Source organism: Spea bombifrons, chromosome 10, assembly GCF_027358695.1.
Source record: "Spea bombifrons isolate aSpeBom1 chromosome 10, aSpeBom1.2.pri, whole genome shotgun sequence".
NCBI lineage: Eukaryota > Metazoa > Chordata > Amphibia > Anura > Pelobatidae > Spea > Spea bombifrons.
In genome coordinates this window covers 9,418,067-9,438,220 of record NC_071096.1, presented here as the reverse complement: position 1 = coordinate 9,438,220, position 20,154 = coordinate 9,418,067, and the positions used below count along the sequence as shown (strand labels likewise).

At 37.8% G+C, this 20,154-nt stretch overlaps 1 protein-coding gene across 2 annotated transcripts in view; it reads right to left on the bottom strand.

Moving 5' to 3' along the window:
* Positions 1–20,154, bottom strand: part of MPPED2 (metallophosphoesterase domain containing 2) — a 55,345-nt gene that overhangs the window by 9,293 nt on the left and 25,898 nt on the right. For both annotated transcript variants that reach the window (XM_053449023.1, XM_053449024.1), the window contains exon 4: positions 19,475–19,700. In XM_053449023.1, the coding sequence (XP_053304998.1) occupies positions 19,475–19,700 (226 nt within the window). The remainder of the gene's footprint in view (positions 1–19,474; positions 19,701–20,154) is intronic.

Below are 20,154 nucleotides of genomic sequence, written 5' to 3'. Positions count from 1 at the left end.
GTGTGTTGGCTTTCAAGTAAAAAATGATTGAAGTAAAGAAAAAGGGAGAAAGCAAGGAAAAATACTTAAGCATCAAATATAGGGGGCCACACTACTTTCTGATACTTAAACCCTCTTATATACTTATTTAACATGGAATAACATTTTATAGAACTATCACATGTGGAGGTAAACACTTTCTGGCAACATATAATTCAGTTTGTGGGGGACACTCTTCCTGGTCTCCTGTTCACCAAGTGTCCCGGAGCGCCCCCTCTTCTAGAGAAGTTGCCCGTATCTAGGGGTGACAGCCTTTATTTGGAGGGAAGCGGGTGGGGAACAGTTGTAAAGTGGGTGTGAAGTAGGCGGAACGTGTGCAGGGATTGGGCGTGGCCAAACTGCCCTGAAGAGACTAAGCGGAGACCCAGTGGAAGCAGAGCTTCACACGAAGACTCCAGGTCAAACCCAAAGGTTCCAGGTATGGACATGAGTTCTCCCAGAGGAAATAAAGAACAAGAACAAGTCCAAATGTGGCTTTAAGTTTAACACTCTTAAGAAAGATCATACTTGTGAATGTTAAATTATATTAAAACTTCAGATTTTATTGATATGGTTATTGCAGCAGAATACGTATTTAGTGACGGGGTAATATGGAAATGTACACTGTGCCAATTGGTTTGAAAGGAGTTGTCTGGTTCAATATCTAAATATTATATTTGTTTAGCAGGCGAAAAGATTTCAAATAAAGAAAGCATTTTGGGTTTTGCACCAATTAAAAGCGAAGAGGAGACAGAACCTCAGGTTAGAAAACCAGACCGGGCTGTACATTGGAGCTAATATATATATATTTTTAATATTTCCCTTTTTTTCCTCTGGATGGGAAACACTGGCTCGTTTGCCATGTTCAGGGTGGAAGGTTTTTCTGTTGGCACGTTATTAGGGAAATCTCAGCGGTATTAAGAACTTGGAATGTATTAAGTATAACGGTGAGGAATGGGTGATACGTGGCCCTCACACCCTTACAATTTAAAGTTCTGGTTATTTTGTATATTCCAGGTGTGACATAACAATAGATCGAAAAGGGCAGGGAGTGCTTGGGGTGCAGTTGTCCATTACTAAAATGGAGAAAACGTGACCGTCAGAAATTAACAAAAATAAGTTCCTCCAGTACTTAACTTTTTCTAGTTACCAAAACAGTCACAGAACAGTCTGATTACCATCGTCCCCCCACAAGCAGGTCCTTTGATGCTCAATTTTCGGTGACACAGTTAAAAGAGACAGACGGTTTTATTCTTTGCAGCTCACGATCGGAACACAGAAAAACAATTTTCCACTTTATTCAAGGTTATTAAAATCTGCTTTTCTGTAATCACACAATGAAAGGCAATAGCAAGGATCACAACGAGCCTGGTGCAGACATAATTAAATAACGGCTGACCGATAACGGCACATTTCAAACATATATTCCGGAGGGGCATAGACCACTCAGTCGTGCGCTTTGTATATTGATCTTCGATTATTTACATACGAACCATGTGCTTAGCCCCGCGACATATTTAACGTAATGGCTGAAAAGCACTTATTTCCTGGGGGCAATTCAATGTTGATTACACACACATACACACACTACTGTTCAAAGGTTTGGGGTCATCTAGTTGTAACGTAATTGAAAAAGGGGCTTACTAACGATCAATTAGCCTTTTAAACTTAGCGAACACAACGTGCCATTGGAACACAGGAGTGATGGGAGTGATAAAGGGCCGCTATACACCTTTTGTGTGTGTGTATATATATATATATATATATATATATATATATATATATATATATACACACACACACATACACACACATATACATACACACACACACATACATACACACATATACATACACACATATACACATACATACATACACATACATACACATATACATACACACATAATGAAGTCTAACATTTATATATTAAATATATAGCTATATAAAACAAATGGAGCCTATAGCCGGACTAGCAGCATCAACCTAATAAAAACTCTTTCTGGCTTAACCTCGGTGGGAAAAAAAATCTATACTTCTTATATTGTTCTTAATTTTCATTACAAGGCCAAAAATACACATTTTTAATGGCAATTTGCCAAATACACATATATTGTTTATGTTTTGAGAGGATGACGTCTATGTGCCATGAGTACTGTTAGTAGAAGTAACTGAGATTAGTCGCTACCCTCAGCCGGGTACGGATGCTCTTTTGGGTTAACGAGGGGGATATTCGTTTGGTTACCTTTATCGGATTGGGGTTTCTGTGGAAACCAGGCTTTTCTTTGAGATGCAGTTAGGCTGGCCTCGTTTCCCCTGGAAATCTCAACGCTAACCCTCTGTTGTTAAAGAATTACGAGAGTTGTTGACATCTACCTGTCGGCTAACCCTCGGCATACAGATAAGCCTCAGAATTAAAATGTTTTAGAATGCAGGCTCGGTCTATGATAATGGAGGAGGATTCCAAATGATTACTGGATTCATGGCGAGGTCATGCAAACAAAAATCACAACACAACGTCATATCTGTACAGCCCGAGTCCAAAAGCAAACAGCGGGGGGGATTAAGAAGGATCTGCAGTTTATAAATAGATAAAGCCTTCCCCGCACATAGTTCTTTATCTCATCCGAGACAAGACGATTTTACGTTTTTTTATTTTTTTTTATTTTAAGAATCAAACATCTGCAAAAAATTCTACAAAGAAACCCGCTGGATCTGATACATTTAAAGCACAGCCCTTTAACACAGCCAAGAAAAAATGATTTGTGTATCGGTGCCCTGTTTGTCACAATGGTACAGAGAGGTCGGCGAAAGAGCAGGGCTAATTGATCAAGCTGTCAGAAAGAATGAGGGGAAGCATGCTAATAGACATTGCTTTCTTCTCGGCCAGGACCGCAGCAGCCGGATGACAGCGGACAGAAAATACGGCTTTGGTTGTTTTTTTTTCTGTTTATTCGCAATACCGAGCAGAAAAGGGCTGCAGGAGCCACACGGTTTAACTCTGACAAAGCAGAAGGTGTCAAGGAGCTCCAGGAATTAGTCAACACAGAAGAAACCCGACCGGTGATATATCGCACGAGGCTATTCTTCTCTCGGACTTGACATTGATGCTTGGGCCAAGGTTACGAGCAATAAATTACGACAAACAACAAAGAGTTTTTCTTTTAATTTCTGCATTGTGTAAAGAAAACAGCCTGGTTAGCTTTACATTACGGTGAAGGGAACTTCTCTGTTCCTATAAACGCAAAAAGTACAATGTACAGGAAGAGGCGCATGTTTGGGGAATACCTTAGTTAGGGGTTGCTAAAATTATCGATCAATATTTGGTGTAAGAATGTGGTATAGATTAATTCTAAAGTTCTGATGGCGACGCAAAAAAAAAGGATACAAGATTGGGGGGGAGACGAGAAGACGTATTTGAGACAACGGAGCATTGTTTTAAAAACACAAAAATCTTATTAAAAATGGGGATAAAAGATACGTTATAAGCATTATTTTTCTGATAGATCAGACATACAGCCCTTTTCTCATGGCATGGCATGTGGTAGCCCCTAATTTAGGATTTTTGGCATTGGCGAAGCACCAGCTACCTTGTGGCCCAACAGCTACATACTTGGTGGACACTATGGTGGTCTTTGCAGATACATTTTTAGGATAAAGTTATCCAAAGGCTTCACGCCGTAGATGAGTGCTTAATACTTTAAACACACAGGTGTATCTGCCCTCTCCCAAATGACATTGCTACAGGAACTTTATTTATGATTGTTTTAAGAAGCCGTGTGTCCTTGCAGCCTCATTAAATCTAAGCCTCATTTAACTTACAGGACATTTCCACAATGGGTTTTCTGACATAATGTGATAAATGGTTGTCTTAACGTCTTTCAACAATTTTCGGCATCACAGCCATAGGATGGATAAACACTGAGACGCTCTTAACAATGCGAAGTATTGAATGGTAGGAAGTAAAGAAATACCAGGGTCCAAAACTTGCTGGATGCCCAAGGCTATGATAAGAGAACCCACGTGGGAAAGTATAGGATTTAAGAATACTGAGATTCTGTACTAATACAGAAGACTGTTTCATATGCCTGGGGTGGGGAGGCTTCCTGAAATGTGACCATGGGAGATAAAAATAAGATGACAAAGGAAACAAAAGAAAATAATGAAGTTAACCTCTATACACGTCAGGAATTCTATAAAATGGGTGGATTTCTGGATGAAGGTAACTTAGAAGTTCTGAGACAAGGCAGGAAAAAATAAGGTTGAATAATGAATGAATGAGCGAGCGAGTGAATGTTATAAGCATTAAGGGGCAGGGGCGGCACAGGCAGACTACTTAAGGGGCAGATGCGGCACAGGCAGACTACTTAAGGGGCAGATGCGGCACAGGCAGACTACTTAAGGGGCAGGGGCGGCACAGGCAGACTACTTAAGGGGCAGATGCGGCACAGGCAGACTACTTAAGGGGCAGGGGCGGCACAGGCAGACTACTTAAGGGGCAGAGGCGGCACAGACAGACTACTTAAGGGGCAGAGGAGGCACAGACAGACTACTTAAGGGGCAGAGGAGGCACAGACAGACTGTAGTTTACAAATTTCTTGCCAACATTATTTTTTTTTGTGGGTGACTTTATATTTTAACGTTGGGGATCCGCCCCTGATGGCAACAACCTATCAGTTTCCTACTTTTGCATCACATGCCAAGCAGAAAGTATAAATAAGGCACAGCTGAACTCGATTAAATTGTTTCTGGGAATGGTTTGGGTGTGTGGCAGTACTAGGAACGATGCTTGTAATTCTGCATTTAGTTGAATGCACAATTGCCGACAACTGTGGCGCAAATCCAAAGGGTTCTCTCTGACAAGCACTTTCCAGATAGAAAATACTAAACATAACTTTAGTACATGTCACGTAATCACTGTCACTGCAATTAGGAAAGAAAGAGAGAAAAAAAAAAAGTTTTCTGCCTTTGGAGCGCATTACATAGAAACATTTGACAACAGATCAGACCCTTACGGCCCGTATTGTCTGCCCATTTTCCTGATGTAAGGACTGAAATCCTAACCATTTTCTGGTCTTCTTTTAGACAGCTTTATGCCTAACCATTGCCTGTTTAAATTCCCTCCCTGTATTAACCATTACCACTTCTGATGGGAGGCTGTTCTATTGATCTACTACCCTTTCTGTAAAGTAAAACTTATTCACGCCTCTGTCCTTTATTTTTCATCGTCTCCCTCGACAACAAATATCAACTGCACCCACCGTCTTGACTCAGACCTCGGTCACCCAAGCAGTTGAACAATGAGTTAACTTTAGTTAACAGTCACCTTATAGACCCAATAACTACAGGAGTGGAAGGGTCCATCTTAAATAATCCCAAAAATACACGTTATTTCGGAGAAAGAAGGAAAACATGTATTTATTTATACGCATGTATACACAAACGTTAAGATCGGTTGGGAAGGTTCAGAAACATTCCAGAGCGCAGTAAGGTAAGAGAAGACAGCAATTTAACTGCCGGAGTATGTGGGGAGAATATTAAGTTTCATACCCCAGTCTGTGTTTGGTCTACAAAACAGGAAATGAAATATTTTAAACTAATTTAGGTGCTTGTAATTGAATCTGCCCATTTCAATTTAAACACCTCCACCCAAAAACAAAACAAAAAAACGAAGAATGAACTTATTCCCCTGCCGAGGTGCTACATTTACGGAAACACAACCTTATCTAAAATATATATATATATATATATATATATATATATATATATATATATATATATATATATATATATATATATATATATGTATATATATCTATATATATATATATATCTATATATATATATATATATATATATATATGTATATATATATATATACATATATATATATACATATACATACACACACACACAAACATACAAACATACACACACACAAATATATAAAAATATATATATATAAAATTATACACACAAGGAATCCACGCACAGCAAATACTAACTAAAAGCATCTTAATATTGAAGATTCTGTTAAACCCGTCATTTTAGAAGCACCCCGGAATCTGAATTTACATGTTCTTTAAGGTGTGTGTTGCATATATATATATCTATATATGAATATATTTGTGTGATTTGCCTACTCTTAATTATACTGCACAATTATATATATATATATATACATATACACACACACATACATATACACACACACATATATTATGCACATGCACAATTTTATATATAGATGTTTACATGAAGAACATTTATATAGTAAAAAAAAAAAAAAAAAAAAAAAAAGAAGACAGTCAAACATATTGCTGAGCCAGTGTTTGTGATCACTTTTCGTGACATTTAACGAATGAATAAAAGCACTTTGAAGAATTGCACTTAATCTGTAAATATGTTAAATGCAGGTCTGCAAAATAGTTTGTCACCTGGGGGGCAGATGAGTGAATAATGTTACAATATGTTTTAACTATATGCAACAGATTTTCAGACTATTCTTTTGATCCTGTTATATATTTTTTTGTTTATAAATAAATACACTTAAAAAAACAAAGAAAATTACTATAATTTTTACAGCATTAACTTGGAGAATTTATATCGGGAAAAAATACACTATTAATTACTTACAAATATTAACATTTGTTAAATTCCACGGAATTAAGCCCAATCAAACTGCTTTTAAAGTGGATTTGTTTTGCCAGAATCCACAGAGCTTTCAGCCTTTTCAAGCGACCCGCTATTTAGCGAATCGGCCACTTCCTTCACCTAGGATTTGCTTATCAGCTCAGGAAGAAAATTTCTTCCTTTGGATACCGATATCTCTGGGAACCAAACCCATTAAGATATTTTTGACCCCTGCCTGTGCTATTTTAACCGTCTGGTGTACAGGAAGGAACCATTGAAAACACGACAACAATGGCCTCACACACACAAGCCAGAGTCTGATTGTGATGGATGCCTGAATAAATATACAATGGCAGGGCCTGCATTTCAACACAGCTTGTCATACCGGGAATAGAAAGAAGAGGTTTTCATTACTAAGAGGGCAATGAACTTTTATCAATACAATCCAAGAGACAGACAGCATCTGATGCCGGGGACAATAATATAGTATATTTAGTAACCGAGTGACCTTGGGGGCAGTGAAGCGGTTAAAGGGGTACTTGACGAATACGGGATCGCTTATTTAGAAAACCTTAAATGTTTATTTTGGGCTCAAAAAATAATAATGACATCAGGCACGGTGTTACTACAACTAAATACATTTAAAAGGGACCCTGCATTATTTCCAATAATGTTACAAAACATCTAATGCTCCTGTAGTCTGCATTGTTGAATATCCTAAAACATACATTATATATATATATGTATATATATATATATATATATATATATATATATATATACACACACACACACACATTATATATATATATATATATATATATATAAATGCTCTTTATTTTTCCATATCTTGCTAAATAAAGCAGAAAAAAAGCCTACGGCGAAAGCAAAACAGCATTCTCAACTTGGTATCACTTTATTCTTCCTATTGAAGATTTAATCACATAAAATAGTTTTGGGTTTTTCTTTTGTTTTTTGGGGTCCGATGGCAAAAAAAATAATAAAGTGATTTCTGGGAAAGGTTTGCATTTAGTAATTTGATCTAACGCGGTACGTTTAGTACAAAAGTCTTCTAATTCAGGAACGTTACGATATAAAAATGGATAGTGTTTCTATGATGGCATTCCATTATTATACCTTTCTTTATTAACATAAAATGCATATATGCAGAAGAGTTATTACGCCGTCATTGTATTCTCCGTACCATCCTTTTGTATGAAAACACACGTTCGTGAACGCTGATGGTAAAAATAAAAGGAGAGAATGCCATTACTTGTATTGTTAATAAACATTAATGCATGTCGCATATATTGTCAAGGTCTTCCATGCCAAGGACTGTGCAATTAGCGCTACTCCCTTACTAACTCAGGATGTATAATAATAATACAAAAGTCATTTTAAGTCAAAACAACCATTTCATTTAAGAGTCAATAAGTATAAGAGTCAACGTGCCGATGTTAATTATGGATTTAGTGAAATTTATTCGCAATATCCCTCCCACACACACACACAGAACAATGTATAATATATATATATATATATATATATATATATAAAGTATGGGGATGGGGGTAGATGTTTCAACTGGGAAACAGGGGTGCTGCTATTTTTATATAACTGACTGGTACCCCCTTCCCAAGGAATTCAAGGGACGCGATTAATTAATGATACAGTTTCCTAGGCAGCAATTGTGAGTTTAGTTTGTTATAGTTACTGGGTTATTAAAGAAATTACAATCAATGAAATCTCCATGGTATCTCAGTTTTACCAAAGTCGCCAAGTCAAAGAGGGACTACTTGTAAATAAAAATATAGTTATATTAAAAAAAAAATTATAATCATATATATATATATATCCACACACACACACACGCACGCACGCACGCACAGTATATATATGGTAAGGGAGCTGGAATATCCACCAGAACCCGGTATAAGCCATATGGATGTGTCTGTCTTCTTACAAATTACATCCATGAAGAGGGTTTATTTGTAATAGATAACCTTTGCAGTCTGCAGAACAAACCATCTACTTAAGCTTTTTTTCCATAGACAATAACCAGACCCTTCAAACCATCTAAAAGGCAGCCATTACGTTCAAAAAATGAACTCCAGAACACTGATTTTTTTTTTTTTTTACTTGACTGCGCACACAAACCTAATGACTGTGTTGAGTGATTTGGGAGAGAGCGAAGCAAATGGGGGTGCGGGGATCACAAAAATGTTACAGAAGGTCATTATCATTGCGGCAAGAGGAGTTCAAACGAGTTGGGGACACAAGTGATCTGCCACCAATAAAAAAACACAGGGGCTTATTACTACCGAGTGCTTCATCCAGGACACAGGGTGGCTTCAAATCTCTCTAAAGTAATTCATTTACAGTGTTAGAATGGCTGCCTTTATTCGTTTACTATGCCCAGATGTAGTGATCTCGTCTGAGATAGAAGCCAGTCTGGTTTTATTGCTGGAAAACAAGTCAGAAGTTCCAGTAGCAACATCTGATAAGATCCAGTGGATGTGAGAGCGGCTCTGGACAGTCTCATGTGCTGGGTGTTACTTAGTAATGATAAGTCTGAAACAGAGAGCCAGAAAAGGTCAGACACCAGCAAATCTCTCAGTGCCAGCTACTGACAGGCTCCCAGAAAGGCTTAACCCTTTCCTGCGCTTAAAAAAACCTCTGGATATGGTATGAACAGAGCAAAAACAAAGCACACAAATAATGTAAATGTCGTACAATTACTGCAAGGATTTAATATAGTGGCAGACAGGCAAGGTGATGGGGTTTAGGGGAACAATTACTGCTGCAGGAACTGGTCTCATTCATTTACTAAGTAATAAGTATCTCATTCTTCTGTTCAATTCACAAGAAGGGGGTCTATAATCCGAGGTTTAACATCACAGTGTACCTGGGAGAACCCATGAACCAATGCACATGAAATGTACTTACCTTAGGGAGAAGCTGCAGCTTCCCATCACCGCTGTGCTGGACATTTTAGGCCACTGATTGGCTGCCCCATGTACACTAGGGACCCTCCCTCCAAGATTGTTTGAGCGTAACTATCAGGGCCGAAATCTTGGGGCCCAGAAAAGTCTTGATGTCTGAGCCCCAAGCCCCTCCTATCACCCCACCCATTGCTCCTCCTCTCTCCCGCCAAGCCGCTACTAACACCAGGCTCAACCCTGACGCTCCAACATACACACACACTGATACTCACACACACACACACACACAACCACAAAATACTAACACACATACGTTCATGCTTACACCATACACGTACACACTCTACAAACCTTACAGTAACACAAACATGCTAACCCTATACACTCATGCACAGGAATGCTAACCCTATACACCAATACACACACTAAAACTACATGGAGATATAAAAATGGCTTCCTTCCGATTCAGCTTCTAAGAGACTTATACACAGAGACAGAAACCAGTTTCGTTTTTTGCAGAGCCCATCAGGTTGACAGAACTTTTCTGAATCCAGTATCATTTCCTCGTGTCACCAGTATAATAATTCATCCCGGGGTGCTCTTCTAAATGATCATTGTTGATAATTAGTCATTGCGAGCCATCCAACCACGAGGACAAAGCAGATCCAGCACCGAGTGCACCAAGTTCTGCTGGAGCAAATGCTAAAATCAAGTTTTATTAGGTGCCTTTGCGGCAAGTTTTGGTCTAATTTTATACATTTTTAGCTAAAACACACTATTTAAGAAGATAAAAGCTAGACATCTTCAAACCCTGTGTCACGGTGACTCTCAGCAGGGGGTGTACATGCGCCTGTTGAGATGAGCACAGTGTTCCCAGGAGCCCCTGCTGTGATCACGCACAGAGCACCATTTCTAAAGTTCTCACGAATTATTTGAAAACTAAAAATTGCAACAAAGTCTCGTTAGGGGACCTGAGGATTCATTTCAGGCGTTTACTATTTAAACTTCTGCATTTTCAAAGAAAATATTTGAAAGTATAGAAAACTAAAAAAAAAAGTACATTTTGTGTCATTTTGTATCACCTCTTTGGGATAGAGGGACAAGGTTTGTTAGTATGACAAATTTGCATTTGATAATAAACAGTAACTCTGTATCTCTGGGATTATTCTCCCTTCCAGAAAATAAATCTTTATTATAATTGAATAAAGGGTCCTAAAAACACCCAATTAATACATTCTGAAATTATAAAAAACTGTTGGATTATGCTTTTTGTAGCATCAACGTTTGGTGCATTTTATTTTATGAAATGTCAAATTTTTGTATTCTCAAAAAAGCACATTAAACACACGCATACACACGCTTACCAAAAAATCTATAACATGAAGAAAACAAAACGCTCACACTGTAGTTCTTTTGATTAAACACCACAATAAAAAGATCAATTAGGATTGGGGGGTTGGTGACAAATGTTAGAAGAAGCATGTCTAGAAGATCATTAATGGCAGATGTTCATGACTTGCCCAGCATGATTTAGGCTTTGAGTAATTTAAGCTGGTGCGCCGCCATCAGCATCATTACGCTTCAAGGCTAGAATCATTTCCTCACAAAATGACATCTTTCGGGATTGAGCTCATGAATGTGTCACTTAAATCAAAAATGGAAACCCTTCACTTACAAACTTAATTATGCATCTTGCTTTACAACCAGTAGATTTCTTTCAATGATTGCTGTTAATTGTGACTTATGTGTCCCCAAACCCACCGGCATTGGGGATAAATCATCAGCACAGACACCATCCTCACAATGCTCCACAATGACCTAAAAGGGGCACTTTTGCTTTTGGGGTTGTGGTTGGAAGTGTAACCAGGACATGACGAAAACAATAATCCATTTATTTCACAGTTTAATAACAGACTCCTTGGCCAAATTTCAGTATATAACAGAAATGACCTGTATCTATCTGAATTATTAAGGAAGCTGACAATGTGAGCCGAAAGAATTGTGGAACGGAAGGGATCCTGTAGATATATTTATAGTAATATTGAGTAGTTTATAACGTACAGATGGCTGGGCCAGCTGGAGAGTGCCAGCCCTGGGCTTCTACAGATAGATGTCACGTAAGAGCGGCAGACAAGCACCAACAAGCTGGAGGGAGGTCTCCATACAACAGTACATAACCGACGGCCATTTTCTGCGCCGTCCTGTCGGATCATTTTCTGCTCGCCTCTGTATTTGAAAACCTGGAACTGCTGATCAGAGGCACCCTAGCGTGGTCCTGTTATATGTATCGGGTGAATGTGTTCTTCGAAGCTGTGTTTTGACTCCTGGCCTGTTTTATTACTTGCTGACCTTATCTGTGTACCATACCAGGCTATCCTGACTACCTACTCTGTACCTACCTATACCTGAGAACCCACACTATTGGGATCATCAAAGTACTTGCCTGCTTATCTTGGGGCTCAACCCCTCGGTAGGAGTATCTGGCTTAAGAACTCCTGCGGTGTGTGCTCTTGGGTTACCGCACTAGTGAATGTTGACAGACCAGCTTCAATTCGCCTTGGGATGTTTATTCTTCACCAGGCATTACAATGTCAAAAGGTACTGACCTTTTTCCACCAAACGTAGATTTGTAGACCAAGCAAATACCAAATTAACAAGATTGCAACTAGGTAAGAACCTAAGTAGAAGAAAGCTGTAGAACAACCACAGAGCAAACTGGCCTGGCTCTGACAGAGACTTCCTCCTCCTTAACATCAGAAGCTTTTTGGGTTCTCGGATGAGCTGGAAGAGCTTTGATATTGGGTGTTCCCAATATGTATCTAATAACTCAAACAAGGAATTAAATAATGTCAAATGCTACAGTTTTTAAGACTGTATTGTCATCAGCTGGGATTTTTAAAGGCAACATTTCATCGCATGCAACATGATGTCATGACATGGCCATTAGAGGCTGTCATAATTCATAATAATATGAATAATTCATATAATAGGCAACCAGAGTACATCTTGGGCTGTAGAACACTGTGAACACCCATACCCTGCAAACATTCTGAGCTGCTAGAAAAGTGTGGAAGAAATAAGAGATCCCGGTCCCAAAGTGAGAATTCTCCCCACTAAGGGGTTTTGGAAAATTTGGAAAAATTAACATTAATGTTAATTTATATTCTCTTCATACTTGGGGACTGTTTTGGGTAGATGAAGCAGCTTTGGGTCAATCAGATGAAGGGGTAGGGTTTGTCCCAGACAGCCATTAGTGATCGGCAACTGGGTTGAGAGCAGGTGAAAAGTTGGTGGGAAGAGGGCAAATATTACACCCTGCCTGGAGAAAAAAGAAATCGACTGGGAGACTCAATTGGAATGGGCTTTATATGGAGACTTAGGGCCAAACCTGGAGTCTTCCCAGGTATAACGATGTGATAGCATTTTCAAAAGGCTTCTCCATACATATTGACCGCAGACTTCAAACCATACGCATCCCGGAAAATATTCTCCTGTGATGACTTCAGTCTACCTGAACCTCCATGTGTATGTTAGGGAACGAGACCATCTCCCCACTGAGATAATGTTTAGGAAGAACAGACTAGGCTAAGTGCACAAAAGAAATTGCTCGCCCAGCGTGTCGCAAACTGGACTTTTGCAATTTTAAAAAAAACTTACGACTATTCAAGATTTAAAAATATTTTCACTCTAATCTCTTCCACAGACTACAAAAAAAAAATATGTTTCTAATGTCTTCATACGTTTAGCATACTTCTCATTAAAGGAAACCCCTGATTAAATATTTAATAAGACATGTTTAGAAAGATTTAATAAAAGAAAGATGATAAAAGAAAGGCATTCCTAATCCGATTCAGGTTTGGAGAAAAAGATTTCTTTGCACCAAAGTTAAAAAAAGAAATCTGTATTTCTCTTCTAGCAAAGTCCCCAAAGGAACAGGATACCCTTCTCAAATAACCTTCTCCTTGCAAAAATCATACTTTTTTTTCCTGAAACATTGGTATGAATAACATCTCTTCTTCAATGCCAATCAAGAGCTCAAACTGGATTTTAATTGTAAGCAGTTTTTGTAGAAATTATAGTTCAGTTTTCACTTATGGAATGTAAAGAGATAGGGGGTCCTGAAGAGGGACCCCCCCCCCAAAAGAGGGGCACTTAGTTGATATGCTTTTTCCTTAGACTGTTTTTCCTCAATCATCTTGTTGTTCTCATTTCCACCAGTGACAAATACCAGTCTACCCAATGGTAGGCATGTAAAAAAAGAAGAGCTGACTATATATTTATAGATATATATCTATATATATATAGATATATATATATATATATATATATATATATATATATATATATACACACACACATATATACACACACACACACGAACGTAGATATTTTAATGAAAATTGTATGTCACCGACTCTCGGTTAATACAAGATTCAAGTGAAATTGAAAAAGCCTGCCATTATTTTCTTGAATTAACTATGAACACGCTAGTAGATAGGCGATGCTTATAATTACGGCTCATTTGCATATCATCTACATCTCATTTTCATTCACGTCTTATTTTTAACCGTGTTCATTTTCTTTCCTTTGGAAAATGCCTTGTTAACAAGAGAAGGTCGTACTAACAAGCCTTGTGTGCGCGTAGATCTGATATATATATATCCATATTACCCAGTTTTGATGTACGGTTAGAAAGTTTGCCGTCTGCAGTGAAAGCATTTCCGTGATTAGGAGATATGGAAGAAGCGTGATATTTTACAGACGTGTCAATGGAGCCGAAGCTTTAACATCACTAACGGCCATAATGTTTAGGGTTCATCAACTACGGATGCAAAAATACAGCTGGTTTCAAAGCCAAAAACAGTTCCATTAATCCTGACGCTCTATCTGAAAGCCTTCTGATGGATCTCGCATAACATCAAGTCATAAAAAGACGCTAATATTTCTTAGGGCTGCTTATTACCGGCTTCCCAATTTATTTAAGGGAAAAAAGGTAGTAAAGTCATTTTTTTGCTGAAATTGCATCTTGAAATACATATAGCGAGCTGAATCACGTAAAAGCAGCGCAAGCCCCTACGGAACATGAATTTATACAACCGCTTTTCAAGGATATCTATAGGGAGGCTAAAAAGAATATTTAAAATTTTTTTAAAAAAAATTAAAAAAGGAAAAAAAAATGTATGTACGCGATCATTTCGAACACCTAATCTAAACTAAATTAATATTAAAGTGAAAAGGTTTTGAAGTAAAAACAAAATGTAAAAGCTGAACTTTTCTGTCCACACTCCAAAAAAAAATTAAATAAAAAATGAAAAACTTTAATTAAAAAAACACATGGGTCAGTAAAAATAAAAAACCTGTGCTGTATTATTCTGTATTTGAAACGTCTTTGAAGATGACAATTTTTTTTTCTAAACAGATTTAATTCCAGGTTATTTGGACATTCTGGTACGCACCTAAATGTGAGTAGAGAGGATTAAAAAAAAAAAAAAAAAAAAAAAAAAAAAAGTCTAGGACTGGCCCAGGAGAAGACAATGTGCACCAGGTGCAGGAGAAGACAATGCCACCAGAATTGTAATGGCTCTTTCCTGATGACATACATGACATTATGATGACGTTATTTTTTGTTGCATATATTTGGAAGTTGATGTCTCTTTTGCTTTTTCTTGAATTATATATATTTTATCCCAATGGTTTATGAACCAAGACAACAATATGACAAGATGGGCTTCCTGGTGCTGGAGAAGATTGGAACTCCATTGAAATGGATAATAATACCTAGTCTGGAAGGTGTCAGCTTCCTAAATAAAGGAACACGGCAAAGTGCAGAAGATGGACAATGTTCAGTAAGATGTTTTCATCTCATAGAAAACAATCAACACAAGATATCCTGTGAGGAAACCGGCTCTTCCGCGGTCTAACAATTCACTGGAACGTCTGATACCTCTGCTCAATACTTTTTAACAGCAGGATCGGAACACAAATTTAATAGAATTCGTGGCCGGCTGATACAAAACAACAAGGCTCGCAGAGAGGTAATGATTGAACGATGGCTGATCTGAGATACCTCTTTCAATTCAAGCGAGGGAAAATATTGCGATCCCTTCATTTCAACACATTTAACAAGCACGCAACTTCAAAGGAACTTTGGGAAATTTATTTTATCGGAAAGGGCATGCTGGTTAATGTCAAAACAAAATACGAGAAACCATCTAACACAAACCGCAAATAAAGGACCAGACTTACCAGGTCACAGCGGGCCTCTGGCTTGGTAAAGAAGGCAATGGCTCGACAAAGAAACGTATTTGAAGAGAAAGTCTCATGGAAAAATATTTTCCTCCTTGAGCATAGACCCCAGCGCTGAATACAGTAATGTTGGTCGGTATCGGCAAAAACCTGGCTTTATCTCATTTTATTCCAATAAACATCCTTTATCTGCAAACCACGGCAGCCATTATTGTCGGTCGTGTGATGACTTTCCCTTCTCAAACACCACACCGAGCTCATTCCTTACGACAATGCTAATGAAGCCCGTTCCATCATAGGCTTTCATTAGTCACAACTTCTGGCTGGTGATTAAGACTGAGCCATTCAATTGGTTACCACAAGGCAATATGATAAGAAGTCGGGGTGTTCGTCTAGTAGATTGGGCTAAGATAATAGAACTAGAATGCATACAAATGGCCAATATGCAGCTGCCTTAACATAAAATATACCACATTTAACATATAATATATATATATATATATATATATATATATATATATATATTATATCATTATCTACCAAGAACAGACATCACTAGAATTTTGCAATTCTTTTTAGTGGACTAGTATATCAATTAAGACATATAGTAGCACAAGCATTCAAGACTGTGGACGTCTGATCTGAAGAAGGGACCCATGAGCTCTTAAAAGCTTATATGACTCTGCTAATTGGTCTATGAATGTGGGTCCATTAAAATGTATTATAAACTTTTCTGTTCCTTTTTGAGCAATATCCATTTTTGTGTTCAGTAATGAATGGGTTAGCAACAATTGGCCTAAATTAACCTAAAAGAACTACTGCTTCCAGCATTTCTTGTAAAACCATTTGGCGTTTCCATTTGAGGAAACCATAATCCATGAAACGAACATTCCAAAGCACTCAGAATTCCTCTAGCCATTCAGTCACATAGTTAAATTACCAAAGCCATTATGCCTGCCCCAGTCTTCAATGACTACCCCGAGCTATTTAAGAATTACGTTGAACATCTTAAAAGCATCTGAAACCTAGTTGCCAATAACTCAATGAGACAGTACTCATTCTGAATCATCCTGATGGGACAACTAGGGCTTTTAGAAAAGGTATCCCGCAATATACATACAGATTTATCTATGGATCAGTGACATGCTGTAAAAAGTCCTCAAATTCCAACTTTGTTAAATACTATTTAATCTTGACAAAAATTAGTAATACGGATTAACATTGTTTTGCTCTCATTCAAATCTTTTTTCCTCCTAAAAATTAAATGTGTCTATACATACACGCACACACATACATATACACACCCATAACCCCACTTTAATTCTTATCTCTACCTGCCCTTCCCTTCTTTCATCTGTCTTAACATTTTCTTGCTCAGCAGGCATATTTTTTTATCACTATGCATTAAATAGAAATAATCATGTATAAAATGTTCTCGTCTGCTAAAGTGTGCATCCCTTAGGTCACTGTGATCATGGTGCGCGGCGCAAACACCAGAGATGAGTCTCAATGGGAAACAAAGAATACTTTGTTAAACAATCGACAGAGGTTATTGGAAAGTTAATAGGTTTTAAAAATTCATCACTTTTAAACAATAGAATAACCATACCTGGGAACTTTATAAATGAGCCGACCTGGAGACTTTTAAAAGTTAACCTTTTAATAGCCCATCACAAATATTCGACTGTACTGGCTCGCTAAAGGTGGCAAATTGCCCTAAGGGGCTTTTAAAGAAAGAGACAAACGGTTATTTTTTCATCTACTTTGCATTTTAAGGGAACTATAACTTAAAATAAATCAAAATACAAAATAGACATAAACTAAAAATACTCCAGGCACAATATATAAAATAAAATTTTGATGGAGGGCTAATTTCCATGCGATTTTCAATACAGTAGGAGCCCTGGTGTATGCATTTCGCTTAACACATGTATGATACTCTGGTGTACTCATCTTCTTAGTATCATTCCAAAGAGCCATAGGACACTGCCCCCGACCAATCAGAATACAGGGCTACATTTTTTGGGTTCTATCAGAAAAAAAAAATCTTAAAGTTTGAGAACCGATCTAAATCTAGATTTGAAGCGGTTTATGCCTTAAAAGCCCTTCTAGTATTGTTTAAACAAAAAAGAAAAAGCTTAAGAAAAAGAATGAACTATTACAAAACGGAAAATAAAAATCCTAAAGTCACCATCAAAACGTTGGTTAAAATGGAAAAATACATACCGAAAAACCTAGACACACCTGGAAAACTAAGGCACGGTGGGAAAAGATAACATCACAGAACCGAAGCCATTTATAAGAAAACAGAACAAGGGTCATTAACCACAGCATGAATGCGCACAGCTTCCAAGTCACTCCACAGAGCTGAATACTGAATACTTTGATTCACAGACAGTAAGGATTTTAATTTCTTGTTACCTTTAGCGGAATCGTGTTAAATGTTTTGGGATTTTGTTTTTTTGCTCTTTTTAATAATTTTAATTGATGTTCTTAAATGTCCTTATGCCAGAGCTGGACATTTGTGTGCAGAACTTAGGAGCCAGACAGAAAAACTTTTAGGAGCTGGCTTAATAAGGTTGGGGGGGGGGGTTTAAGAGCCTACGAGATAGAGATCAAGAAAGATAGCAAGTTAAGAAGTAGGTAGCAGCATAAAAAAAAATAAGGGTCATGGTCAGTTGAGGCATTTATAGGCAGTCTTATAACGTGTATAGAGGATAAAACCTCATTGTCTGCCAGGGCTTCAAGCTGATGGCATGAACCACATGCCTCTGTAGTCAGCTCAGGCCCCCGGGGAGCGTGTTAACATACTCTAAATACCCGTGCACAGCTGTGTAATAATCCAGCCCCGCGGAATGACCAGTTATTTGCTGGTTCATAAAATTTGGAAGTATATATATCCCAAGTATCCCTGTTTAAGAGGGAAAGACCCTCTTTTATACCCAAATCCCTCTCTCTCCACATTTCCTCCCCAGATGTTCTTCTTTTCGAGTTCCGCAGCACTACGAGTAGCAATAATGTAACCAATGTAACTAATTTAGAAAAAGGTTATGAATTATATTGCGTAAATAAAATACATTCTTCTTCAAAAAGCATAAAAGTCAACCAAGGTCAAACCTTAACAAAAAATGCCCCTCTAACAACACCAAATATATGATATCCTCGGCTTTCTGTTTGCCAGGTCAACAACAGCAAAACCAACCAAGCGGGGGGACATCGTTGTTTCTGCATTGAGATAATATTGGCCCTAATTTACATTTTTGATTGGCCTGCATTTAAAAGAATGGGGGTGAGACATGCTAAGCGGTAGAAAAGCCATTGGACTGTGATCATTCCTGCTTTCATCTATAGAGATCATTCATATGTTTAATTGGTGAAGAAAGTAAAAAAAATAAATAAAAAAAAAATATTCAGGTTTAGAAAGGAAAAATAGATTTTCTGTATCAACGGTTGTTTCACAATGTGGATTATCCCAGGTTGGTTATTTCGTACAGATCTCGCCAGTGATCTATCCTGCCCCAAACCCCCACCCATTGAAAGATATCAGAGTCAGAACCACAGTAAACATTTGGGAAAATCAAGAAAAAGGTCTCGCCTTGCAGGCGAGCGATCAATATCCCCAGCGAAGTACTTACCACGGGGCTCCATATATCCTGAATCCTTTTACGGTGATTTCAGAGTCTTGCAAGTAAATACTGTTAGTAAGAAGTGACTGCACATTGTCAAAGTCTTCGGGTTTCAATTTGGAAACCGAGGGAAAGCGATAGTAGTCCTGTTTAACAAGATCCGCCATGAATTCCTTATCAAAAGTCAGTTCATGATTCCCGGCAATCACTATTTTATATTCGTACGGTAAAGATCCTGGGGGGGAAAAAAAAGCACAAAAAAATATGAATATTTTCCCGCCATCAGACTATTAAAATATAATACAGTAATACTAAAATTCATTAAAAATGTTTAAAAAATCATATTACTTTTCTAATGGCAACCCTGTACTGGATTAATAAAGATGACATCAGAGATGTATTTAGGAGCAAACGGGATCCTTCTACCTGCTTTAACACGGTTATTATTCAGATTTTCAGGACACGTGGCTGGATCCCTTTGATATTTAAACCCCACAGGATCTAACTAGGCTGCCGCTCAGTGGCAACTGTATAAATAAAGAACAAATTACCAGCGCTCAAATCCAAACCAGCAAATATATACACATTAAATAACCGTGTGCTGTATGTCTGCCAAAGCACACACGCTCACCTGCCACGTCAACGGCATAAAAAAGCTAAATTCTAAAGACGACAGCCTACCTGGGAAC